Source organism: Gadus morhua, chromosome 15 (assembly GCF_902167405.1).
Source record: "Gadus morhua chromosome 15, gadMor3.0, whole genome shotgun sequence".
In the NCBI taxonomy this organism is placed as follows: domain Eukaryota; kingdom Metazoa; phylum Chordata; class Actinopteri; order Gadiformes; family Gadidae; genus Gadus; species Gadus morhua.
Window position 1 is genome coordinate 18,275,670 of NC_044062.1, and position 27,514 is coordinate 18,303,183.

The 27,514-nt window shown below is 45.3% G+C and overlaps 1 protein-coding gene across 3 annotated transcripts; it reads left to right on the forward strand.

Moving 5' to 3' along the window:
- Nucleotides 1–26,522, forward strand: dachc (dachshund c). Of its 3 annotated transcripts, none has more exons than XM_030379603.1 (11): nucleotides 2–859; nucleotides 8,641–8,753; nucleotides 12,384–12,494; nucleotides 16,472–16,680; nucleotides 17,091–17,211; nucleotides 17,304–17,441; nucleotides 21,310–21,497; nucleotides 22,078–22,228; nucleotides 23,047–23,175; nucleotides 23,488–23,565; nucleotides 24,872–26,522. In XM_030379603.1, exons 1-11 carry the CDS (start codon nucleotides 249–251, stop codon nucleotides 24,907–24,909), a joined length of 1,887 nt encoding a protein of 628 aa, XP_030235463.1. In that variant the 5' UTR covers nucleotides 2–248; the 3' UTR covers nucleotides 24,910–26,522. The 3 variants fall into 3 exon arrangements, with proteins under 3 accessions (XP_030235465.1, XP_030235463.1, XP_030235464.1); XM_030379604.1 differs by having other exon boundaries at nucleotides 22,081–22,228; XM_030379605.1 differs by lacking the exon at nucleotides 17,304–17,441 and having other exon boundaries at nucleotides 1–859.
- The last annotated feature ends 992 nt before the right edge of the window (nucleotides 26,523–27,514 follow it).

Consider the following 27,514-nt stretch of genomic DNA (forward strand, 5'->3'; position numbering starts at 1 on the left):
CGCTAGACAATCCCCTTTCATTCTATTTGAAGAGTGTGATCTGTTTTTTCACAGGCGCACCTTGTCCCCTCCTCAAATTTTTACCCACACTCCGCGCAGTAGCCGGCTACTATTCGCGGTTGTATATTTTGTTTGTTGTAAAGGGAGAACCTACGAACGTGTAGACACTTCAACGAAGTTACTTTTCGGCACAAGACTTTCGGCGCCCACTGAAGTTGACTTGCTAATTTTTCTTTTCATCTTGGGACATGACCGCAATGGCTTCCCCGGCTTCCTCTGCTCTTCTCCCGTCCGCTCCCGTCGGCCACCATCCGCCCCCGATCTCCACCTCTCCGGCCAACAACTCTCCGCCACCTGCGGCCACCTCCACCTCCTCTTCCCCGACACCTCCCGCCGTGGCGCACCCGGCGCTGCTTCACCCCTTCAGACCCGATCTCCTACTCCCACTCCCGAACGGCGGGACCACATCGATCAACGCCATCAAAAAGACCAGCGTCGTCCCGACGATCAGCGCGGGCAAACCCGCGTACGCCACCCCGTCGCCGGTGGAGAACACGCCACAGAACAACGAGTGCAAACTGGTGGAGGTGAAAGGTGCCAAGCTGGCCTCTTTCACGGTGAAAGACGCCGAGCTGATTTGCCTGCCCCAGGCGTTCGACCTGTTCCTCAAGCACCTGGTCGGGGGGCTCCACACGGTGTACACCAAGCTCAAGCGACTGGACATAACCCCGGTGGTGTGCAACGTGGAGCAGGTCCGTGTGCTCCGCGGGCTCGGGGCGATCCAGCCAGGGGTGAACCGCTGTAAACTCATCTCCATCAAGGACTTCGAGGTACTCTACAACGACTGTACCAACGCAAGGTGAATTGAAACGTGGTCTCGCATATCGTCGTGTGTGTGTGTGCGTGCGTGTGTGCGTGCGTGCGTGTGTGTGTCTGTGTGTTTGTGTGTATGTGTGCGTCTCTGTGTGTGATAAGAGTGGTAACTTTGCTCGGCGACGGTTTAAACACTAAGGATGATCAGGCTAAGTTTAGGCTGGGGCTGATGATTAAAAAGTAGGGTGTGATGTGATGTGGATGATTTTGACAACGTTGACGACCAGGATAATGAATTCTAATCCTTATCCTTCAAACTCGTTTCACCCACTCTTTTAAGTTTTCCCTTAATAAGTTGTGTTATCGAATCATCTCTCCCCACGCACAAACACACACACACACACACACACACACACACACACACACACACACACACACACACACACACACACACACACACACACACACACACACACACACACACACACACACACACACACACACACACACACACACAGCCGTTGTATCAGACTCTGTCATTCTGAGAAATTGATTCTTCACAGAAATTAATTAATTTTCATTTGGCCCCAAGCGGCAGCTTAAATCAGGACAAACTCTCGGCTGATCCTCATCCTCCTATATTCTTCCCTTCTCTCTCTCTCTCTCTCTCTCTCTCTCTCTCTCTCTCTCTCTCTCTCTCTCTCTGAGTGTCTCTCTCTCTCGTTCCTTAATAACTCGCTGTCTTATCATATCAACACTCTTTAGCCCTGAGCCACAGCAAAGAGGAGATGATTAAACGAATTCTCGGTATTTATGATGCGATTATGTAAATTAGCCATTTCCTACTACTCCTCCAATGGTGACCAACTACACGGGTCATCAATCCAATACCCAACAGAGATGTTTGGATAAAAGGGACTAAATTGTCTGGGATGTTAAGTACTGTAGTGCTAAACATACACGTGGGCATGCTTGTAGGGATTGAACATGCTTGAAGAAGAATTGAATTACTAGTCTGATATAGTTAATCCATATTAGTTATAGCAATGATCCAATTTACAGCTGTCATTGAAATCCAGCTTTAAATAGAGGATAACTCAGGATTGTAGCTACATCCCAAAGCAGACTTATAAACTTATAATACCCCCAAATAACGATGAAACTAATTGAGTTAAATGAACCCTGAGGCACTTTTAGAAGCCTACTTATTTCCCAGCCTACTTATCCACATCTGATGCTCAATTTACAGACCCACCTTTTCTGAAAGTGTGCTTAATAATTATGCTTCATGTTTTTTTTTCCTTAACATGCATTGCATTGCCTTGCGCTATCCTGTTGATTTTTCCAGAACCAGAAGTTGAAGTGCTTATAGCAGCATAGTTTGCTCCTCTGTCATTCACCCCTAAAATAATTACTTCTCGATGATCTAAGGGCTAAGCAAACGTCCCAAAGGGATTCTGCTTAACCAGTGGTAACACATTGACCTCATAATAAAAAAACAGCACAACTACGTGCACCTTGTGTTTCTGTTGGGATTTCCATGTCAGGTGTTAATGGGCTTGTATATCACCCCCCCCCCCCCCCCCCCAAAGCACACAGTCCCTTCTGCGTATGTGTGTCTGTGTAATTATCAACAACACATAAAACTCAAACAAACGAGAGAAAAAACAACAACGCCAACCTTTAGCTACTGAGACCATAGAACACATACTAACTTCAAATGACTTCTAACACCCTCGTCGTGTGTGAAGTTTTCACATGTATCACGCTAACAGGTCTATGACGGATACCATCTGAAGCTGTATGCCGTAAATAACGTTTTTCATAAAGTGAGTGGAGAGCTATGGTTTTAATGTGTTGTTACACACACAACTTTCTACCCAGTTTGCTTAATAGGCTGAGATGTGAGCTCTGATGGAGCGGGACATGACTTTATGGCTTAGTGACATTGTCAGCGTTGTGGTTACTGATTAGATGGCTATCACTTATTATTTTCCAAAGTTGAGCAGTGTAGGTGAAAAAATAAAACATCCTTTATTGACATTACTTGGAACAGTGTGATCTACCTGGATTCTCTGAGCACAATGTTTGCTCTGGCTCATCTATTATATTCTTAGTCTGTTTATTAATTTTTTTCTTTGTATGTTCACATTTTATGTGTATTTCTCAAGAACCGGTTGGCTCCAAATACACCTTGAAATGTCATATTTTCATCATCAATTCTGTTTCCCTGTGTCTCCTCCACATAATCCCTTTTGAGTGTGTCAACACACAGGCACTCACACACACACACAAGTGCGCACACACTGACACACACACACACACACGCACGCAATGACCATTGACTCATCAAACCGTGAAGAAGGACTGACTTCATTCTGAGTCAAAGCCTTGCTATAACTCACACATAGGTGGCACATTCGCACTCACACAAACACACAAACACCACACACACGCTCGTGCGCACACACTCACACTACCAGGGTCGCATGGTCACGGCTGTGTGTTTGCTGGCTTAGCCGGTAAATGACATTAGTTCCACACAGAGAAGTTGGCGTGTAGGAAGGCAACCTAATACTCCTTGCTTTTTGTAACCCCCCCCCCCGACAAAGGAACAGTTTCATTCTCTGTCACCAATACACATCAAACGGCCCAGGTCAGAGTGTGTTTCTGCCCCACTGCCTGTGTGTCTCTGCGTAGGTAGAGCATACGGCTGTGTGTGTCAGCGAGGGGTGTCCACACCTATGAGGGCATTCTGTTACCAGGCTTTGTCTAAGATACTGGCCTGGGTTAAAAGGATGAAAATGATACCGCTCTCTGTTGTACAAGACGGCTTTATCACACACACACATTGTATAAGATATAGGGTGTCATTTAAAAAGCGACACTGACAGGATTTTCTTTCTTCTGCGTTATTACTTTCAATAAAGCCTCAAATTTTCTTTTTTATAATTCTGCATTCTGCTTTTGATGTCAACATCTTTAATGTACTATTTAAAAAAGATGAGAGGGACCTGAAATAACAATGGCCCGTGGAATGTGTCATAAAGGAATGTGTTTTTGACAGACTAATGCTATATAATTAGGAGAATGAAACTTTTAAGCTATTAACGTGCAAACGCGCACCATCTCTTCCCAATTTTGTGTGTGTATGTGTGTGTGTTGGGACACACACAACCATGGCTATATAGAAAGCCTTAAAGAATGCAATGCCAAAAAAAGAGAAATGACCATTGATGTCAAATGATAAATGATCAATAGAGTGATGTTGCCTGCAGAGAGTCAAACAAAAGCCAGCCGTGTGTGTTCCACAGTGGCGAATCCCGGCCATGTGAAATTGGCACGGCGGTGGTTGGTGTGTGTGTGTGTGTGTGTGTGTGTGGGAAGGTGGGCTCCTCAAAGCAGAGCACCTCCAATCCATAACTCACTGTCAAAGTGAGGGGGGGGGGGGGATAGAAATCTAGAAGGGGGGGGCTGTTTGGCTGGCTGTCGGGCGGGGGGGGGGATTTGGATCTCAACTTTAACCCCCACTTCTTTTGACCCCAACTTCTTTTGATGTTTTATAGAGCAGAGGGAAGAGTATGATGGGACAGTTAGGGCCTCTTCATCTGCCAGTATGATGAGCCTCAATGGAATACACACACACACACACACACACACACACACACACACACACACACACACACACACACACACACACACACACACACACACACACACACACACACACACACACACACACACACACACACACACACACACACACAAACACACACCGCACACACACACACACACACAGTCTTGACATCTCCCTGACCCTGGTATGTGGGAGAGGAATGCTGGGCAGTATCAGTTCGGGAGATCAGATTCTTGCCATGATCAAACGTTTTCTCTGTATATTGTATATGTTTGTGTGAGTGTGTGCGTGTGTTTTTGTGTGTATGGGCATGTGTACGTCGTGCACGCACGCACACACCAATGAATGTACTTTGTATCTCCTTGTTCCAACTGCTTTTGTCATGACATCATCACATCGGCTTCCCTAATAACAATAGTGTATCAGGGTTTCAGCCTTCAATTTGAGAGGGAAACTGCAGCATCAATCTTCCTTCTCACACTAACCGGCAGCATAAGTCTTGCTGCATAAACAAGACAATGATCTAATTTATCAAGCAAAGCCGTGACAACGAAACGAACACACAGGCGCGCTGACAGGCATGGGACGGCGTTTGGTGTGTGAGCCGAGGAGAGAGCCCGCTCTGGCTCACAGTCACCACACAACCTTGTTGGAGCTGGGTCTCTCACTTCCCGTTCGCTCCACCGTCTCAATAAAAGACTTGAACGCACGCACACACACACACACACACACACACACACACACACACACACACACACACACACACACACACACACACACACACACACACACACACATACACACATACACACATACATACATACATACATACATACATACATACATACGCACATGCAAAAACACAAACACACATGCACCAAAATTAAAACACATACACATACACAGACTTACTCGTGCACACATGCATGTTTCTACATACACATACACACACACTCTCACACACACACACACACACACACACACACACACACACACACACACACACACACACACACACACACACACACACACACACACATACTCGCACACACATATTCTCACACAAACATACACCCCCCTAACACACAAACACACATGGACAGCTGCTACCTATCAGCACCTCGATCCTTCCAGACCAGTAGCTGTTCCACTGTTTTGACTGTAACACTTCCTCCTCTTTCATTACCTTTCGCTCCCCATGTGTGTTTGTGCGTAACGGAGAGAAACCCAGAGAAAGAGACTCTGCGGCGTTTTGTTATGTTTTGTTTCTCTTCCACCTGTGCTAAGCCCCAGCTGCCATGTTAAGAGCGTTTTATGTTTCAGGTATCACACACACACACACACACACACACACACACACACACACACACACACACACACACACACACACACACACACACACACACACACACAAGCGCGCACACACACACACACACACTCGCTGTGCACGCAATTTTGCTGTTAGATTTTGAGGTCAAGACTCAATGCACAGTGAACCCTCTTGAAAAATGTGTCTGCGGTTGTGTGTGTTTGTCTGTGTGTGTATACGTGTTTCTCTGTGTACGGTATGTGTGTGTGTGCGTGTGCATGTGTGGCCAGTGTTGGCATGAGGGAGGACGTCTGGGTGAGATTTTAATTAAAGTTTGAGACAAAGAGGTCATAAGCCATACACCCCCTCTCTTGCACAGAAACTCACTCTCTCGCTCTCTCACACAAACACACACACACTCATACGCACACTCATACACATACAATGCACTGTTTTCTTGTCTCCCCCTCCCCCTCCTCTCTCTCATTCCATCCCCTCAGCTTGATGACTTTTCCATGAAAGGCTTTTTCATTAATCCTACCTCAGGGAACCAGTGCTCTCCTACTAACACACAGACACACACACACCCACACGTGCGCGTGCACACACACACACACACACACACACACACACACACACACACACACACACAAATTCACATATAAGCACATACAGATACATACAAAAGCATGTAAAGTGGATCCCACACAGACACACACACACCCCACACACCAGCCTCTGTGGGTAACTTTGATGTATAGCAAAGTACCTGCAGACTGAACACAAATGAGGTCCAGGGTCTTTCTGCTTCTTAAAACACAACAGACATGCGTACTCACACTGGGGTCATTAATTAGGTTGTTCAAATAAACGCACTGAGGGAAATGGACGGAACTGTAGTAAAAGTGTAGTCTTTGGTCTCTGTTATAGTCCCCGCAGGTTGGGCCTGTTTTATGTGTGCGTGTGCATGCATGTGTGCGTGTGCGTGGGCATGAGTGTTTGTGAGTGTGTGTGTTCGACATGTGTTCACCTATTTTCCAACTCAGCTGGAATAGAACCGTGTCACTCCATCTTCAAACCTGATGCCGAAAATAAACACTTCCTGCTTTTGTCAACCGTTGTTTATCTGGCTCTATATGTAACGAAAAAAATTGGCTGCATGCGTAGTACACTCTCAGGCACACTTTGGGTCTGCCCAAAAGCACACTCTATCCCAGTTGAACACTTATGGTCTACTACTTCAATGTCGGGCTGGGGTCTTTGCGACAGTCTTTTAGGTCTGTGTGTGTGAGTGTGAGAAAGAGAGCTAGAGAGTATCTCTGCGCAGGTGTATAACGATGTGTGTGTTTGTGTTGAGAGTATGTGTGTGTCTGTTGGAGTGTATGTGTCTAGGTGTGTTTGTGTGTGTGTGTGTGTGCGTGTGTGATATCTGATGTCAGCTGTCACATCCCAGTCGGTCTGGGCCCATAATAAGAGACAATAATAACAACTCATTAAATCTGAGGGCAGGAACTGTGGAGCTCATCGGCTCATCAAATTAACCTTTTGAACACTTCAGACACACACACGAACGCACACACACACACACACAAAAACGCATATGTACACACACTCAATCGCAGGATATCTGTTTTTCACGTGCAGTTTGTCACTACACAAGCGCTATCCTTTTTCCGTGCCCCCCCCCCCCCCCCCCCCCCCACACCCAAACTCACCCCCTCCAACACACACACACACACACAGCCACATACGCACCAGCCAGTGGGTGTGTCAACAGGGGATTGGTCCATTCTGCCGGGTAATTGATGAATTATATGCAATATGCAAATGAGATGCCATTAATCTCCTGACTGACAGCTTCGTTTATGAGGCCTTAATGACGGCTGGATTAGATTCTAATTAAAATCTGCTCAAAGACACACTGCTGCTGCTCTCCTTTTCCTCTACCTTCCTCAAACTCAACTCTCTCTCTCTCTCTCTCTCTCTCTCTCTCACGCTCTCTCTCTCTCTCTCTCTCTCTCTCTCTCTCTCTCTCTCTCTGTCCTTCACTCTCCCTCGCTCTCTCTGCGATATGCCCCGGTTCTCCACATTCCCTCATTCCAAAATCCTGTGCTTTTCAAGTGCAACCTGTCCTCTACCTTGTTTGATAACTCTTGGAATCACTCTGTCTTTCCTCTCCTACCTCTCTGGTTTTTCTTTACAATATAGCCATCCTATATATTCACTTCCCTCCAGCCCCTCTTTTTTTTCACTTCTTCACACACACAGACGCATAGACATGCAAACACACACTGACACACACACACACACACAAACACACACATGATCCTCTGTTGTCAATCCAATAAGGCGGGAGATGAGCTGTGCTTGCTGTCATTAGGGCTGATGTGGCCCGTGTCATTCTCTTGTCAGGACATTCACACTGCTTAGTCAGAGCCAAAGTGATGTCTGACAGCTTTTCGCATGCTACTTCTGGGGTGGATTGAGCATGCCTAGTACAATCAAACCATAGGAATCGGGTATTAATGTCATGTCAAGTACTTCCTTTGCGTTTTTTGACAAGTTGTGATAATGACTTTGATGGGTTTTTGTGTGTGTGTGTGTGTGTGTGTGTGTGTGTGTGTGTGTGTGTGTGTGTGTGTGTGTGTGTGTGTGTGTGTGTGTGTGTGTGTGTGTGTGCCTGTGTGTTTGTGTGTGTATCTGAATGCATGTTTGTGTGTGTGTGGTTGTGTATTTGTTGCATGATATGTGTATGCATGTGGTTTAATATTAAATCAAAAAACGCAGAGTACGCGCGTTGGTAACCAATGAGAGCAGTTGAGTGATCTAAGGTGTCTGTGCTTCTAACCCCCCCGCCTCTCTCTCCCTGTGTCTCCTTCAGCTCGAGGCCTGGCCGACCGCCGAAGAGGCTCCAGAGTGTGACATCTTCAGAGTGCGGCTCCCACATGGTGTCTCACAGTGGGCTTATGTCTGCTGGTATGATGCCCCCTGCAGGTAGGACCCTCCCCCCCCTCATCTCTCATAGCAAATAGCAACCCCAGAGGCAACACTCATGCCAAGTGAGTGACAAAATGTTCAGACACTCTTGGTACAATCTGTGAGTCTATTCATTTATGAATTTGTATATATTTCAGAAAAAAACCTTAATCACATACTCAAAGGAAATTAAAAAAGGCTATCACAGGAAACGATTACGGGAATGAATAGAAGTCTTGAACGTATGCAAAAGGTAACATGAAAACCAATACCAGCAACAAATACATATATATTAAAATGAATAAAGCTTTCCCTTTGACACTTCCACAGGAACATTGTCCGGGGGCACTTTTTTCTGGAACATAGATGCATATCTCTGTGTTTGTGGCTGATTTGTTTGCGCAGGCTGATGAGCACTTGCTTCGGCCATGTTTGACTGACCTGGCATCCTGTCAGCTGTGTCATGAATTCATTAACGTTTGGTTGAAGGAACCTGGATAGACAGCCGTCGGCTGACGCCGTGCGTGCTGCCGTGCCGCTAAACCACTAGCATAGGATTTACCGTATGCTAAGTGGCTAGCCTGTTGTGTGTGTGTGTGTGTGTGTGTGTGTGTGTGTGTGTGTGTGTGTGTGTGTGTGTGTGTGTGTGTGTGTGTGTGTGTGTGTGATTTCTTTTTACTAGATCCCATAAGAAAAAAGTCTTTACAATAAATACACACATTTTTATGACATGTGAAATTACAAGCAGAATTATGAAGCAATGGGAAAAGTGTTATTCAAGGATTGAGAATTATAAGATCTATGCTGTATGAAATGTCAGCATTTTCGAGTTTATGGAGTTTTCTCAGATTTTCCATGATTTTAAATTGCATTTTGGTAGCATTCAATTGAAAACATTTTGGCCAAAAGATTATCCGGTAGTCTGGGTTCTAATAGAATGAAACCAAAGTTTAACTACGTTTTTCTATAATTTTTTTTATACTTTTCGATTATAATGCACAATGTAATCTTACCCATGTCCCAGGTTCTCCTGTCCGTAGTGGTTGTTAGGGTCCTCTCAGTGTCAGGTGTTGATTTAGTAAACATTCAGTGGACAAGAGACATAAGAAACTGCTGTTTGTTGACATTTTTCAAAGCCCTTCTGCAGCTCTACTTCCCCAAGCTGTGATGGAAATGTTGAGCACATGTTTTCAACTATTATCTTTACACTAGGATATATGGCACAATGACAACAGTTACAAATATGATTTAATAATGTGCTTTTGTAGTTATTATTCTTAGAAAAGTTGTGTATAAAGGTGATGAATAAAGGAAACTTCATGATATTATTTTGTTAAAGTATACATATACAGTAACAGTAAGTATAGTAATAAGGGAGAATGTATCTGTAGCCTTTCCTCTTCAGGCTCTGTGCCGTTACGTTAGAGTGGTTGTTATCTCAATCTCAGGAAGGACACGTTTGTGATGTTATGGTGTTAAATCATTAGCTTATTACCAAGCAACTTCTTGCTTTAAAAGTGGAAGCAAGTGTTCTTCTGCCTCTTCTCTGTCTGTGTGTTTGTGTGCGTGTTTGTGCATGCATGTGTGCGTGCGTGCGAGCGTGCGTGCACACATATATGTGTCACAGGGAACAAGAGAGAAAGTAATTGCGGGCACCTCGCAGCTCTAAAAGTTGCCCTTGGCTTTGTGCTTTTCACCGCAACCTGATCTTTTCATTCAGCACCTCAAAAGAAGCCATTTTCTATTAGTCTCCGCTTCCTCTCACTGTTCAAAGGTACTTCAGTGTGTGTGCGTATGTGTGTGTGAGTGTTTGTGGGTGGGTGGGTGTGTGTATGTGTGTGTGTGTGTGTGTGTGTGTGTGTGTGTTCAAGAGCATCTTTTTGAGTGGGAAAAGAGTCTTCTTCAAGCAAAGGAGAGGGCATGGCAGCAATGTCAACTCTGCTGATTAGAACTGGCCAGGAGAGGGAGAGACACACACACACTGTCTCTTTCCCTGTGTGCGTGTGTGTGTGTGTGTGTGTGTGCGTGTCGGTGTCGATGTGTGTGTGTGTGTGTGATTGTGTGTGTTTGTGTGTGGTGTGTGTGTGTGTGTGAGTGTGTCAAAGAGGGCGATAAAAAGGGAGGAGGTAAGAAAGACAGGGGAAAGGAGGACATTTGAGCGTAAAAGGCAGAAAGAAAATCTTTGATGTGATCCTCATTGGTCTCGCTCACTTTGGCGCTCTCACAGACACAGACACACACACACACTCACACACACACACACACACACACACACACAGACACATACACACACACACACACACACACACACACACACACACACACACACACACACACACACACACACACACACACACAACCATTCAAACACACTCACACCCACACACACTCACACACACACACTCACACACATACCCATGTGCACACGACAGAACAGAGTGGCTTATGTCCCGCTGTGATGCTGACATTTGAAAAGGTAGAGTGAGGAAAGGGGATGTGAGGGGAGGAGGGAAGAAAGGAGAATAGGAGATGAGAGGAGAGGAGATGAGAAGAGAAGGGACAATTTGTTGTGGTTGCAGAGGACTCAGAAAAGCAGACTTATGGACAGGCAGACAGACAGAAGACTCACCTCAAACACTCATCTTAAGAACGTCGTTCGATAAAATTCACAGAAACGCGTGAGGAAGACTATTCCAAAATGTGAGAAATGTAGAAATTGCAATTGCTTACTACTGTAAAAGATAAGTCCTTTGTATCTTATGTCAGGAAATGAAGAATTAGGCTTGTTTGTGTTCTCTGGATGAAGCTTAGCCGGCCCCACCGGTTGCTTAGCTTGGCTGGCATTAATAATTCACTGTTTGTTTCAGAAAGAGCAACTGCAATCGCAGCGCCGTTACTCTCTTTCGTCCCAAATCTCTCTTGTCAATTTTTTTTATTATAATAATATCTATCATCTTAAAAAAGTCACAATCATGTATTTGACATCAAATGAAAAATACAGTTAGTATTAAATCGAATTCATAATTTGTTTCTGCAAGAAACGCTACATATAGTTTGCCAGACAGACATTCTTTTTTTTTTTTATAGGATTGTGGCGGAAATATTTTACTAAATCTCACATACAGTATATATCAACATTACATATGTAATGTCTCACTAATATTTTCCATTCCACAAATAAATGAACAAAGCATGATTATATTATTTGTGATTTTTAAATGAACATAAAATTGCACCGGCCTTGCCTTGGTGTGGAGTTGAACTCGCAGTGCGGTGAACGGTCCACCCTGCCTTGCAGAGGTGCAGTGCCCCTGTGTGGGAGAGATGGATGTCTTGGCTGGTTCCTATCACTGCTTATACGCCGGCAGACTAAATGACCAGTGCAGCGGTGCAGTCAGGATGAATGGCTGGCCTCTCTCTTCCCGTGACAACCACCTACCTTCCCATCACACTAATCCTCTGGCCGGGTCATTGATCTGACTTGTATTGATCGATTCCTTTTCTTTTCCTTTTCTTTCAATCTTTCTTGCTTTCTTGCTTTCTTTTCTTCATTTCTTTCTCTCTATTTCTGTTGGTTTGTTGGTCTTTCTGTCTGTTTCTTGATTGTCTTTAATCTGCTGCTCTCACTCCCTACCTCAATCCTTCTAGGTCTCTCTGCTCTGGCCAAGAAGATCAAGTTGGAGGTGATGAGTGGTTACCATGGCAGCCAGCGGCATGGAGGCCCAAACGGAGAGAATGGTGATCACAACCCCGGTCTAGGTGTGTATCCTGTGTTCAAACACATGCTTGCACATGCTTGCATACATACACACTCTCACACGCACACAAACACTCTCATGCTCATACACGTAACCACATACTCTCACAAGCATACATGCACACACTTACACACCTGCACGTGCACACATACATGCACACGCACACACACGCACACACACACAAGCACACCACATCTTATACACACACACACACACACACATACACACACACACACACACACACACACACACACACACACACACACACACACACACACAGGACACGCACACCACTGTTTGACAATGCTTCCTAAGATTGTAATCTGTACACATCTGTTGTGGTAAATCTTTGGTTAGCCACAGAGGTTATTTTCTCTACGACTTTAGCAGCTGTGCTTATGTCTAGCAACAACGAGACAAACCAAACTGATTAAAACCAGGATGTGAGCGCACCACGGGGCTGCATGTACACTTCCTCGCAGAAACTGTGAAAAGGAAAAACAACAACACCAAAATGAGTCAGTGCTCCTCAGTCAGGAGGAAGCCCAAACATGAGCTATTGTCAAATATACAAAAATAACCTCTCACGAAGAGGTACCTTTGTCACTGTCCTAGTTTATAGCAAACATTTTTAATGTAGTCAGGATTACAGACCTAAGAGTTCTGAATGTGTCTGTTAGCGTCTCATTTTGAGTACAGCACGTGTGTGGCATCAGGGCCCCCAGCTTACTCACCGAGCCTTAATCACTCCATTCATTTTACATTGAATGAGGAAAAGAAAAACAAATCACCGCTAAACTTACTTTGAAGGTTCGGTCGCCGCTCCCCCACAGATCACGCCCCCCCCCCCCCCCCCCCCCCCCCTCCCCTCCCATGTTGTTGACGTGCTTCCATGTCGAGCGTTACCGAGACCGAGTGCATTAGAGTCAGGGGGGATCATGCAGGCTCTCGCTTTGATTTCACCACGAACGCTGTTGAACAAACGGGTTTTGGTGGGGTGTGGCGAGGAGGGGGATGTTTTCCATCAAGTTTCACTTAGCCCCCTACTTGTCTCCCCACTCCTCCTCTCCCCTCCGCCACCAACACAGCCCCCCCCCCCCCCCCCCCTCCCCCCCACACAACCCCCGTCTCCGCCCCCCCACATGCCCCCTCACCCACCCCACCCTCCTACAAATCACCCCTAGGAACAAAGCAGAGCGAGAGAGAGCGAGGGAGCACCTGGGAATTGACTCCGCTCTGCTTCCTCGGGGGCCAGGAGGCATTTACATATGAATCTGAGACCTACTTGCGCTCCCTGCAAAGTAGTCTCGTAAATATGACTCATGTTCAAGGCTACGGGATGATATCCTTATTTGTCACTCGCTGTAAAAAAAGATTTGAATAACATATTCACAAACAGGACGCCACATCGCGTGATGTAACAACCTCTCATGAATAGGAATGATTTGTAACCGTCCTAATTTATAACAAATACTTTAAATGTGGGCTGAATTTGTAAATCAGAATCTCTCTGTTGGTTTGTCTGTAAGCGTCTTCCTTCGGGTTGCCCAGAGAAGCCACGGGAAAAGGGAAAAGCCGGTAAATAGGAAGAGCAAGAAAGAGTACCTGGATGACAGAGGGACGGCTGGGATGAAGGGCTGAGGCCAGATCAATAGGCTTCTCTCTAATTCACTATCTTGAATGCAAACGACAACCGCTGGACAATCGATGGGAGAACGGGCCTCTGGGCGCACGACGGGGACACACAAGCACACGCACACGCACACACACACACAGACACACACAGACGCGCGTTGCCCCCGCTGTTATCGACAGGTTAAAGTGACATCAGTGTGTTTAGACAGATGAAAAGGCTTATGGGGCTCTGTGTGGAATACAGTATGAGCCTAGAACAAAACACACACACACAAACACCCAAACACACACACATATAGAACAAAACACACACTCACACACACAATGCTTAAATGCGGTGAGACTTGAGTGATCAGATGAGCCCGTCTCTCTCCATTGACCTCTGCACCGGCATGTGTGTGTATACACGTGCGTGTGCATGATTTTGTGTGTGCAATGCGCGTGTACGTGTTTAGGCTTTGATGTGAGCGTGTTTCCCCTCCTGTCTTTAAACCTATGTTAATGAACATGCATTTGCACACATACTCACGCCCCTCAGTGAGCTGATGTGCATCAATGTTTCTTCTTCCCTGGTGTCTCTCCCCACACTCCCTCTTGACCGCGTTGTTTACCCTTAGCATGCCCTCACTAAGTCCTACTGCATCTGTGTACAGTTAGCTGGCGGCATGGTTACCACCAGCTATTATAAACCTGTAAAGTATAATCACCGTTAATGACAAAGTCAACTGGAAACACGTCACGGTCCCACAAACATACACACAACATACACATGGATGCACGCAGGCCGCAGAAACGCACACACACACACACACGTACACGCAAACACACATACACACAAACACACACACACGGATAAAGGCAAGCAGACACGAACGCACACACACACCGTCATGGATGCAGGCAAGCAGACATGAACGCACACGCACACACACACCCGGATGCAGGCAAACACTCTCTAAAAAAAGGACACAAACACACATACACACACATAAGCACACACACATACAGCAGCATAGTGTGTTTTTCCATACTGCCACCCACAGCCTTATGGGAAGGAACAGGCCCCATACCAGAGCTAAAACCACTACAAAGGCAATCTCGGATTACACACACACACACACACACACACACACACACACACACACACACACACACACACACACACACACACACACACACACACACACACACACACACACACACACACACACACACACACACAAATGCTGAGTGTGACACCTCATAGGCAGGAGAAGAGCAGGAGCAGGCATTTCTGTATTTAACAAGATCTTCTGGGAAATTTACAGTAACTGTTTGTTTACAGTAATGGTTTGTTTGTGTAAACATAAGAGAGGCACTTTGACTTTTGATGTTCTTTAATGAAACATCAGGGAGAGTGAAAGTGAGGAGGAAAGAGGGGATTGAGGGAGACGGATAGGGGAAGGTGGAAGTAGTGTTTTAAGGGATGGAGGAGGGTAATGGAAGGTGAGGGGAGAAGTGGGAAAGGAGCTTAATATGTGGCGTCGGCTGCTGCCCGACGCAAAGAGCAGCTGGTTATTTAGCTTCATTCAGACAGATCTTTTGTGTGGAGCGGTTTCTGCTGTGGGCGAGAGAGAGTTATCTGCCAAGCGCACAAAGCGAAGCAAGCCACCGGACATATGTCCAATTGTATTGTTGTATTTCATTATTTATCTTGCTTTCCCTTCTTTGTTTCTGTCCTTCTTTCTTATTCTTTCGTTTCCTATTTTTCTTCCTTTTCCTTCCTCCTCACCTTCCTTCTTGCCATTTGTTGTTTTTTTCCACAAAGTTAATGTTCGTAAAAAAAAAAAAAAGTATTTTTGTTCCTTTGCACTTCTATTATTTGTGACAATCGTGTGGAGTAGAGTCCAAGATTTTTCCCTTTGTGTTTATAATTACCCAGCAAGCATTGCTGGCACACGACCAGGACTGCCATCAGCTTCTTTTGTTCCACTTCCTCCCTGCGTTCCTTTTGTTTATGTTTTTCCTTTTATTAAATGATAAATATTTATCATTTTCTCTCTCGCCACCACAGGACCGTTTGTTTCATGAAAGAGCAAGGATTGAAATGACACACTAGGGTGCTGTTCAATGGGAAGGGTTTTTTATTTCAACGTGGCACTTTGTAAACCCTGAACTGGGATGTATCAGAATACAAAGTGCAAGAGCCCTCTTTTACTGTTTAGAGATGTATTTATAGGATTGAAACTGTATCTTCTCCTATCAAGTGTCTTTGTAAGGAAGACGTTTTTTTATTGTTTTATATATTTAATTGAATTGTAGCAGTTTAATTGTAACTAACTGTATCGTTTTAACCCCCTCCAGGTCTGGATCAGCTGCCCTTCATGATGATCTCACATCCACTGATACCCGCTAGCCTGGGGCAGGCCTCCGTTTCCATGGCGATGGGCCAGATGAACCGACTCAGCACGTTGGCCAGCATGGCCAACGCGGCGCAGCTCCACCACCATGCCAGCCACCAGGCCAGCCACCAGGCCAGCTTGCAGGCCCGCCTCCCGGCCTCCGTCATCAAGGTAAGGCCACACTGCCGGTGGGTGGTGGAGCGGTCGGGGTCATGGCAGGGTTAAGGGGAACTCGTATATTTTTTTCAATCATTTTATGCAGATAATCTCAAATACTTTTTCGGTTGTGCTGAGAATTATGTTTTAAAAAATATTATTTTCATTATTTATTCATAGAGAATGGCATCATAGACCACACAACCCTATCAGATTAGAATTATATATAATTTATAGGGATTAAGCCAAAAATCCTCAAAGTAGTTCCTAACCTCAATGAGCCTGTATAACCTGTATCAACCGGTATAAATAAAACATCCTTTGTTTGTTTTAATTCTTGGTTACACATGTCCACCTATTGCGTACACATGTATATACGTGTCAGTACGAGGTGTTGCTATCATAACAATTGTTTGGCTCTACAGGAGCGAGTCCGGGACAGCCCCTCCCCTTCTGCCTCATTGGACGACGCCCAGGTGTCTTCCAATCAGGACAGCAGCGTGTCGAGCTCACCGATACACATGGACCGCACCGGAGACGCCACACGTATGAGCTGTTTAACAACACACACGTTTCCATGTCTGTTTGTATGAATTCACTAGATCAGCGTAGAGTAATTTAAACCCTATCATTTCCAGACCTCCACTTTGATGGACTGTCAGCCAACCTGAGTGTGTTGGGCCACTCCCCCGGTCTGGGCCCCGGGTCCAGAGGTACGGACCTGGCAGCACTAGAGTACAGCTTCAAGGACAGCAAACGGAACCAGGCCGAACGCGGTACGCTTCCTCGTGTAGATCAACAACAACAACCCCCCCCCCCCCCTTACATCCTGAGCTGCTGTTGTTTTATTATCACAGCCCGTCCGTTGTCTTTCATTTTGGATACTTCAGACCTGACGTTTAATATGGTAAATCGGTGCCCCATTAAGGCGGCTTGTTCATCAACACAGGAAGGTGCGAGCTGCATGGTAATAACGGCATTAACACTCCTTACTCCCTATATTGTTGCGGTGTGTGGTGTGTGTGTGTGGGCCCCATGCCCGGGGGCCCACACACACACACTCGTACACGTTTAAGCAGTACCTCATAATAAGTGGCTACCAACTCGGTCGGTCGCGGCCCCTCCACTGTGTCTCCCCCGCCTCCCTCCCCTCCTCGCGGCTGGTGGCCTCGGCGCTTCCTGCCGCGAGGAAAGACAAATAATTCTGTGAAACAGAGCTCCATTAGACCTGCTAGCGCTGTTACATTAGCGAGCCATTTGCCGGGCCGCGGCCTAACGAGCCAGGCGGCGTTCTTTCCTTCTGTCTCCCGCTCTCTCAGCTGGACCTCATCTGCATAACGACCGCCTCCCCGTCGTTAGGGCCCGTGTTGCCACGGCATTGCAACGTCAGTTGTTTGGTTCTCTGTCAGGGAGGTTTGCATTAGCTTAATGAGGACTGCTCAAGGACAAACAGTCAGCAGAAAATCCTACAGCCAGGGAGGGGGGGGGGGGGGGGGGGGAGGGAGAATAAGGAAAGGGAGTCTTTCTGTGTGAGTGTGTGTGTGGGGGTGCGCTCACCACGTGCGTGTGTGCATTCATAAGTGTGTGTGTGTGTGTTTTTAAATGTATTCCTGTACTGAATGGCATTATTCTGTAATCAAATCTGAAATGCACAAAGGGCTGCCAGGTAGGGTTGGAGATGCTGTCAGAGATCTGTGAACATATTGATAAATCACCGACGGTCCCAACACAAGAGCCCAACATCACGATGCATTTATGCAATTGATTTCTGATTGATTTTTTTTGCATGCAAATTAAACAACTACACAATCACTATAGAAGGGGGCCCTCTTTTGTGTGTTGACCTACAACATCATAACCTACCAGGTCTGTTGTGGATGGAAGGCCCCCTCAAAGAGCACTTCAATACATTCATTCTGTCAATCCCTTGTATAATGATCTGTGTGTGTGTGTGTGTGTGTGTGTGTGTGTGTGTGTGTGTGTGTGTGTGTGTGTGTGTGTGTGTGTGTGTGTGTGTGTGTGTGTGTGTGTGTGTGTGTGTGTGTGTGTGTGTGTGTGTGTGTATGCATAGTTACATTAGTGAGAGTGTGTGTGTGTGTGTGTGTGTGTGTGTGTGTGTGTATATGCATAGTTACATAAGTGAGTGTGTGTGTGCGCATGTATGTTTGTGTGTGTGTGTGCGTGTACATCATTGTATGCTTGTGTGTGCGTGTTTGTGTGTGCGTTTGAGTGCATTTGTGTATGCATAGTTACATTAGCGAGAGTGAGAGGGGTGTGTGTGCCAGTGTGTGTGTGTGTGTATGTGTGTGTGTGTGTGTGTGTGTGTGTGTGTGTGTGTGTGTGTGTGTATGTGTGTGTGCATGATTGCGTTTGTGTATCCAAAGTTACATTAGAGAGAGTGAAAGAGTGTGTCTGTGTGATTGAATATCTGCGTGTGTGTGTGTGCGTTAGTGCGTGCGCGTATGCAGAGTAACATTTGAGAGAGTGAGAGTGAGTGTTGGTGTGTGAAGAGGGGAGAGTGAGACTGGGGGAGAAGAGCAGGTTTTGGCTGTGTGTGCTCTTTCAGTGGGCTTTGAACAATGTATCCATGCAGCAAAGATCAGAGGCCATGCCTGACACCTCACTCCCATTAACCAAACATCAGCAGAATTTTATTCCTGCTCCCTCACACTCTCTCTCTCTCTTCCTCGCTCTCTCCACTGTCTATCTCTCTCTCGCTCCCTCTCTCTTCGCTGACTGGCAGTCTTCACGTGCTGGGGTTCATTAGCCCAAGGGATGGGTGGGAGAGGAATGAAAGAGGGGAAAAAGGACAGACGAGGATGGGTGAGCGGAGAAGAAACACACAGTGACCTTGGTTAGGGAGATGTGTAAATGATCAAACGAGCTGGCAGCCGCCAACCTGTGTGTGTGTGTGTGTGTGTGGAGGTGTCTCTCCCAGTCTGTGTGTGTGTGTGTGTGTGTGTGTGTGTGTGTGTGTGTGTGTGTGTGTGTGTGTGTGTGTGTGTGTGTGTGTGTGTGTGTGTGTGTGTGTGTGTGTGTGTGTGTGTGTGTGTGTATGTGTGTGTGTGTGCTCGAGGGTGTGTGTGTGTCTGCATGTGCAAGGAATGGGTTCATATGCATGTGCACGTCTGTGTGTGTGTGTGTGTGTGTGTGTGAGGTAAAGTAGGCGTAAAACAGTAACTCAATAAAGGATCAGTCACATCCAAGGAGCCTGGGGAGCCCATGCTGCTGACTGCGCACTTCAGTGTGTGGGTGTGGGTGTGGGTGTGTGTGTTTCGTGTATATGATTGTGGTTGTGTTTGTGTGTATTTATTTTGTGCATAAGTTTGTGTGTGTGTGTGTCTTTGTGTGTGTGTTTGTGTGTGTGTGTGTGTGTGTGTGTATGTGTATGTGAAGGTATGGACATTTGCATTAACGTGTGTATGTGTGTGCATGCGTGTCTGCGTGTGTGTGTGTGTGTGTCTGTGTGTGTGTGTGTGTCTGTGTGTGTGTGTGTGTCTGTGTGTGTGAGCGAGCCACAGGAGTGTATTTGGATGCCCTCCGCTGGGTCCGCCAGCACCTGCTAATTACCTTTCTTTACAGAGCAATGCTTTTAGCGAGGACTAGAGATTGGAGGTTGGGACCGTGGTGGGTTGGGTGGGGTGGGGGGGGGGGGGGGGTGTAGCTTTTCATCTGTGAAACACCTTGAGAGTGACAGTTACCAAGACGGGCGGCTGAGGCAGAGGAGGGGAGGTGGGTGGATTTGGAGACGAAGATGCTGTGGTCAGCTAAGTGGAGAAAACAACATCATTTGTCACAGACGAGAGAGAGCAAGAGAACGAGAGAGAGCGAGGGAGAAAGAGCGAGAGAGAAGAGAGAGAGGAGAAAAAAAAGCGCTGTACGTTTCGACTCACACCCCGTCTCTCGTCAACTCATTTCGGAAATAGGCTGAACCCTCTGGACAGGAGCGCCGTAAATGTATTAAGTTTACAACTGTACGTTGCGGTAAAGGAAGGCCACAAATGACTCACACGAAAGCGGTGTAAATTACGTGTCGTAAAACTGTCGTCTTTTGTTTTTACTTGCGCAAACATTGTGCAGGATTTTTCTTTTGTTTTGTTTTGTTTTATTATCTTGTTGTTTGAGTTCAAGACTCACCAGTGGCTTTTTTTTGATTCAGCTGATTAAAACACAGCGTAAAGTGGCACAGATGGTGTGCCGTAATTCTGCTTCTTTGCCGTTTTATGGGAAATGTCAACCATAATACACGGTCAATAGACAGACCTCCAATCCCATGAAGGGTAGTTGCTTCATTTTCCCCCCAAACAAGACTTGTGCACACATTTAAATATAAATCCACAGCCTGGCCCCCGTGTGCGTCTGTTGTGGGCCCCTCATACATTCGCCAAGGAAAATGTTTTCTCCTGCTCCTAGCCAGTTATTAAAATTATAAATAGGTCGTTGTTTTGTCTTCGTCTTTAGTCTATTACCGAAGACAAGTCTTTGTTTATTCCAATGACCCAGAGCAACAGAGCAACCCAGCACACGTCAGGATAAAAACATACGGAACTGCAGAGAAAATACACAGTTTGTCCATCATATTGGGTCGTTATTATTTCTTTACAATCTTAACACTCTTCTTTTCTCTGCATTTGTCTCCCTTAGACCCGGGTTCCATGACGAACGTGACAGGCAGGGAGGACAGACAGAGCTACCAGGCCCAGCGGCTGGTGCTGGGGGGCTGTGAGAGGGCCGTGTACCCCAGTGGACAGAAGTTCCAGGCGGGCCTCAACGCTCCCTTCATCTTCCCGGAAGGACTGTCCTCCATAGAGACCCTGCTCACCAACATCCAGGTGAGGCTCCAGGCAAACTGCCTACCACTGCTCTTAATAAGATAAAGAATAATTATAATAATTATAATAATAATTATAATTTCAATTTGAATGATTTATTTTGTATTTTTCCTGAAAATACACTTTCTGTTCTTCTGCTTCTTCTTTGCTGTTATATTACTTAATATTATCTATAGTAGTAGTCATAATATTCTAAATATTTGCGTCGTGCTATACTAATAGGATGTCTGTGTTCGTTTTTTATTATTGTTTTACTATCATAGGAGCATCATATCATCATATTGGAATTTGTATTCATAATTTTTTTTTAAAAAGCCTGCATACATTAATTAAGAACATGCATACACTAGTCATTAATTCAATTATGTTAAACAAATTTGTCGACTCTTAACAAGAAATAGTCATTCTGTTTGATCACGTTTGGCGGTGAAATGTACACGCGTTGTGTCCCCCCCTTCATAAGCTAAAGCATTAACCCCCCGTCGGTGCTCCTGTTATCGTTCGCGATTTTACGCTGGGGGGCGGCGTGTTTCCGATGTCTAACCTGTTGACGTGCGCGTGCGGCCCGTGTGTCTCCAAGCAGGGTCTGCTGAGAGTTGCCATAGAGAACGCCCGAGCCCAGGAGAAGCAGGACCAGCTGGAGCGGACGGAGCTGAAGATGGAGCTGGTGCGAGAGCGGGAGCTCAGGGAGACCCTGGAGAGACAGCTCAGCGTGGAGCAGAAGAACCGAGGTGCTTATGGGGGCGATGAGCGCTCCGGGACATGGGGGGCGAGGGTGGGGGCGGGGGGGACTCAGGTCAACCTGCTGCAGAACCGGGGGTTAATGTCGGAATTAGCCCAGAGGTTAGATGTTGTCATAGTTGGAAAGTCGTTCTTTTTTTCTATTCTTTTTTTTGTAGAAACCTCCACTTATTACATTTAGAAATATTTTAACGATGAACCAGTGGACCCGAATAAATACAAGGTCATAGAAGTCATAGAAACACCCACTTTGCATAATACATGAATGTAGTCATCCATAAATGAACATATTCAGCCCGTAAAACATACGCTTATCGGAGCCACACTAGCGTATCATTGATGCTGAGAGTTTGGTGTCTAATTTAAATAACATATGTTTTATTTAAGCCAGAGGAGCCGTATACCGTTTATACACGTGTGCCCCTACCCTTAAAAAGAAACCAAACGGTAGAATCACACCTCTGGGACAGTACCAGATACACTTATTGCCTGGTTTAAGAACAGTCGGGCAACCATTAATTAACAGTGAAGCTAATGCTGCACAACACCCAAGCAGTAGGGGACCGAAATTATATATTTCTTAGGTTTTCTGATGTTTTGTGATAATAGTTACATCTGCATCAGCAGACAGTTAGAAAGAGAGGAACATGAGTGAATAACAATGAATAGCAACGTCTTCATGCTGATATATTTGTAACACCTCTCTCTCTGTCTCTCTGTCTCTCTCTCTCTCTGTCTCTCTCTCTCTCTCTCTCTCTCTCTCTCTCTCTCTCTCTCTCTCTCTCTCTCTCTCTCTCTCTCTATTCAGTGCTGATTCAAAAACGCTTGAAGAAGGAGAAGAGGAGTAAGAGGAGGCTTCAGGAGGCCCTGGAGGAGGAGGTGAAGCTCCGCGACCAGGCCGAGACCAGCCTGATGCACGCCGGAGACACCCCCACAGGTGAGCACACACACACACACGCACACACACTGACTTTTAATAACACATGCAAAATCACACACACAGCTGTTTCGTAACACAAACACAAAGATGACAGACAAGCCCATGAACATTTGCAGGGATTCAACGTTGTCTTTCTGTATTGCTGTGTATTAAAATCCCAGCTGGCATATTCTTGTTTTCCACATAAAATTGTCTCCAAATCTCCGATGCCATACCTCCACTGCAACATTAGCCTCTAATTATCTGTCTTAATTAATTAATGACCAAACTCCTAGCTATCAATCATCATTAGCCCTCCTCTGTTTTCAGATTTACTGACCCAGGAAGTAGATGGTAGTAACCATGACGACAACAGGCTGGACTCCAATGCAATGGTACACGGTACAGGTGTGTAGTTGTCCCATTCATGTAGATGAGATAGATAACTCAATATTTAAATAGAGAGGGTCACAATTTTTTTTTTCTGTATAATGAAAGCTATTGAAATGTATTTACGTATACTTAATGTACAAAATCAATCAACAGCACAGTTTAATTTGACATTTTTCCACAAATCATTCAACCTTACCAGGATTAACTGCGGCTTAAACTTTACTTAAACATGTTCACTTTTAATATCCAGAGAATTGCAAGTTTGCAGAAATGTTGCATGTATGAATGTGTTTTTTGACCTCTGGAATGTCTCATTAATTATTCAAAAGGTGTGGTTATGGATTCATACGAGACAATTTGCGGCGCCTCTGTAAGCGTTGAGTTGACTTTCGTAATTTTCGCCGTGAGGATGATTTTTCCCAGCATGGTTGCTGTTTATTTCTGAAGGTCAATGATCTTTTTTCCCCCCTCCGTCAAACAAACTTTCGATGAAATTCCCCTTCTGCTGTCGATGTTCGACTCGCTAAGAGCTTGCAGGTGTACCGCGCGAACGAGACGAAGGTTGACTTAATTAAATCACGCGCTGCGCCAGCCCACCGCTGCTTTTAAATAGGACAGGACACCTTATTTATTTATTTATTTTCTCGCCCAAGATTATTGTCTTTCTAGTGGTGCGTTAATGAGAAACTCCCCTGTGTAACCTCCTTTATAGACAGAAAAATAAAACATCTATGATCTCTCCACCCTGGCCTCATCAAAAGCGCCCCTGCTTCCAGCCCACCTCTGCTCCGAGCCGTGCCAGGGCAGGCCTACCAGACAGCCCGCTTTTTTTTTCAAAGGCAGTTTTTTAATTGAATGTCAGTGAAGCAAGAAGAGAGCCGGCCACTAATTAACGGCTGTCTTAATTGTCCTCGTGATGAGTTTGTTTGGACATCATTTGCATAATTAACACCCAGCAATAAATCATTTAAAGGGGATTGTCTGTCAGACAGCAGGGCAGGATGTGGTGCCTTTGTGCCAGGAAGTTTAATAACCAAAAACAGGGGTTTTATGGAGGGGGGGAGGGGGGGGGCAAAAACACTGTCAGTCAGGTCTACTTACTAATCATTTTGTATGAATGATCTTTGATGGGCCACTTAATACAAAACCCCGGCGAATACCCAGAAGAAATCAATAAAAAAACATAGGGTGACATTACAACCAGAGCATTTCCACGCCATCAATTCATACAATGAAACATGACCTCGGCTGCTCTGGCCGCTGTTCACCCTCATGTATTTAATAAACCCTCACAAGCCTCTGTTTGTGTTTGTGTTCGCAGATAGCCGAGTGTTCCTGCATGCTACTGGCATGTACTGAAGGCCAGACCTGGGTGGATGGACGGACGGGCGGATGGATGTGGGGGCAGACGGATGGAAGGATGGATGCACGGGGAGACGACGGACACGGGCGTGGCTGGAGGGACGGACGGAAGTGTGGATGGATGTGTGGGTAGAAGGGTGGACGGATGGGTGGGTGGGTGGAGGGAGGGACGGCTGGATACATGGCTGGCTGGAAGGAGGGCGGACAGATGTACGCGGGGGTGGACAGATAGAAGAAGAGGAAGAAAACGGAGAGACACAAGCGCTGGGACAGAGGGAAGAAGGAAGACGCATCAATTGTGAGATGCCAGAGACATTCCCGGGCCATGTCACCCGGTGTTTAGCCCCCCCCTCCACCTCCAGCCGTCTGCGTGTCCCCCCCCCCCCCCCCCCCACCCAGGACCCTGCCGTCTGAGCCCAGTGGAGAGAGCTGTGTTATAAAATGGTTATTTGATCTTTTTCATATTGTCCAGTTTAATTTATTGCACCTATCAACAGATATCTTGGCTCTATTTGAAAAGTATTTCTTTATTTCAGAAGTGTTTTGACTTGTGCTTTATTTTTTCTCTTTAAGTTTTCTTTATAGATTGTAGAAGAAGATTTCACCATAGTTGTTTTTTCTTTTGTTTCTGTCTTCTTGTCAGTGATGTATATCTAAACACAAGTGGATATAAATATATATTCCCCATTTTTTGACATCATCATCAGAAACACGATGGCATGTTGTACAGCCCATAAACGCCTTGTAATGTGCTTGGTATGCAGTAGTGCAGTTTGACAATACAATACAAACCCTTTTTATTAAGATGTCTGAGTCTTTCTTTATGCATTTCACGCGGACAACCTGTTATTAGGTTTTCAATGCTTTGTTAATCAGACTTTGAGAGACTTTGCATAGACAAGCTTTACCTTCGACGTGTGTGGGGATTTGATGTGGGTGTTCGTGTGTCCTATTGGCAAGGATAATAATTACATTGTAACTTTCTCTTTTTACAGATGACATATTATCGTCCTAGCAGTTGTTTTGAATGACCAGATTTTTTTTAGGAATCTGATGTGTGTGCTAGTGGGTGGGCTTTTTTTTCATGCGTCTACTTGTTTTTGTGTGTGTGTGTGTGTGTGTGGGCGCATGGTTTTAATGTGTGTATGTCTGTGTGTTTGGTTTTTATGTGTGGGTGTGTGTACATTGTGCACTTGTCTAAATATGTGTGTGCCTTTGTTAATTTGTAAGTGTCTATGCTGGGGATGCCTATTTGTGTGTGTGTTAGTGTGCGGGTGTGTGTTGGGGGTGGGTATGCATGTGCCTGTGCATTTGTAATCATGTGTGAGAGAAAGGATTAAGCCAAGCCATTGATTCTTGCTCCATTTCCAAAAACCCACACGTAGGTATTGACAGACACCATGATAAAGGGAGTTTGTTCGCTGTGGCTGAAATATGTTGACAGAGCACTATCTGTTGGTCCGCAACATTTTATTTAATCATGTCCCCCCATTGGACGAAAAACGAAGGGCACATTCTTAGGGTGGAAGTCTTTAATGGTGACATTTTGTTGAGCTTCACAGATGAAGGTGAAAGTAAAATGGTAATAAAGGTGAGATGAAAAACATGAATCTATCCAGAAACATTAAATACTTAAATGAGATCTAATTTAATATGATTGATGTGCTTAAATATTAAGTAATTTAGATGTGAATATAAAAGCAAAACAAGATTTTAGGTGTGCCATATATTTTACTTAATAGTTAATGAATTCAATCATCGAAAAAAATTTAAATACAAACCGACTTTGTATTTGTGTTTTTCTTGCAATTTGAACACTGTTAGTCGTGGTTACACATGACAAAGGATGTGTGTTGACCAGTGGGCAGTGTCCTGAACACAATGAACCTTCAACTGTGGGCAGATTTCTAATCATTCGTCAAAATAATGCCTGGATGAGTCATCACTTTGGTCAGTAAGACCGCTGGAAGGCTTGACCCAATAGACACAAGTGGAACTCTTCTTTTATCTTATATCTTATTTATTTATTTGTGACCTTTTTTGTTCTTTCTTGATTTCTTAATAACTTTCTCTCCTCAATTCTATCTGCTATTCTTTCAATCTATCCTACTAGGTATCTATCTATATATTTCTCTCTCCCCCTTCACACACACACAAACACAACACACACACACACACACACACACACACACACACACACACACACACACACACACACACACACACACACACACACACACACACACCATACCCTTCCCAACCACCCAGTAGCATTGTCCTGCTGAGAGGTGTGTAATGGAAAAGATAAATGGGGGATAAAGCTAAGGTGACAGGACTGTGTTCATGTGTGTGTGTGTGTGTGTGTGTGTGTGTGTGTGTGTGTGTGTGTGTGTGTGTGTGTGTGTGTGTGTGTGTGTGTGTGTGTGTGTGTGTGTGTGTGTGTGTGTGAGTGTGTGTGTGTGTTCAGTGTGTGTGTGTTCATGTGTGTACTGCACAACAGACCTGCAAGCCATCTGCTCATCTCCTCTTAATGAACAAAGCAAACAGCAGGAGTCAAGGCTGTCTCCAAATCTGGAGTCTCTTTATTGAAAAACACACAAAT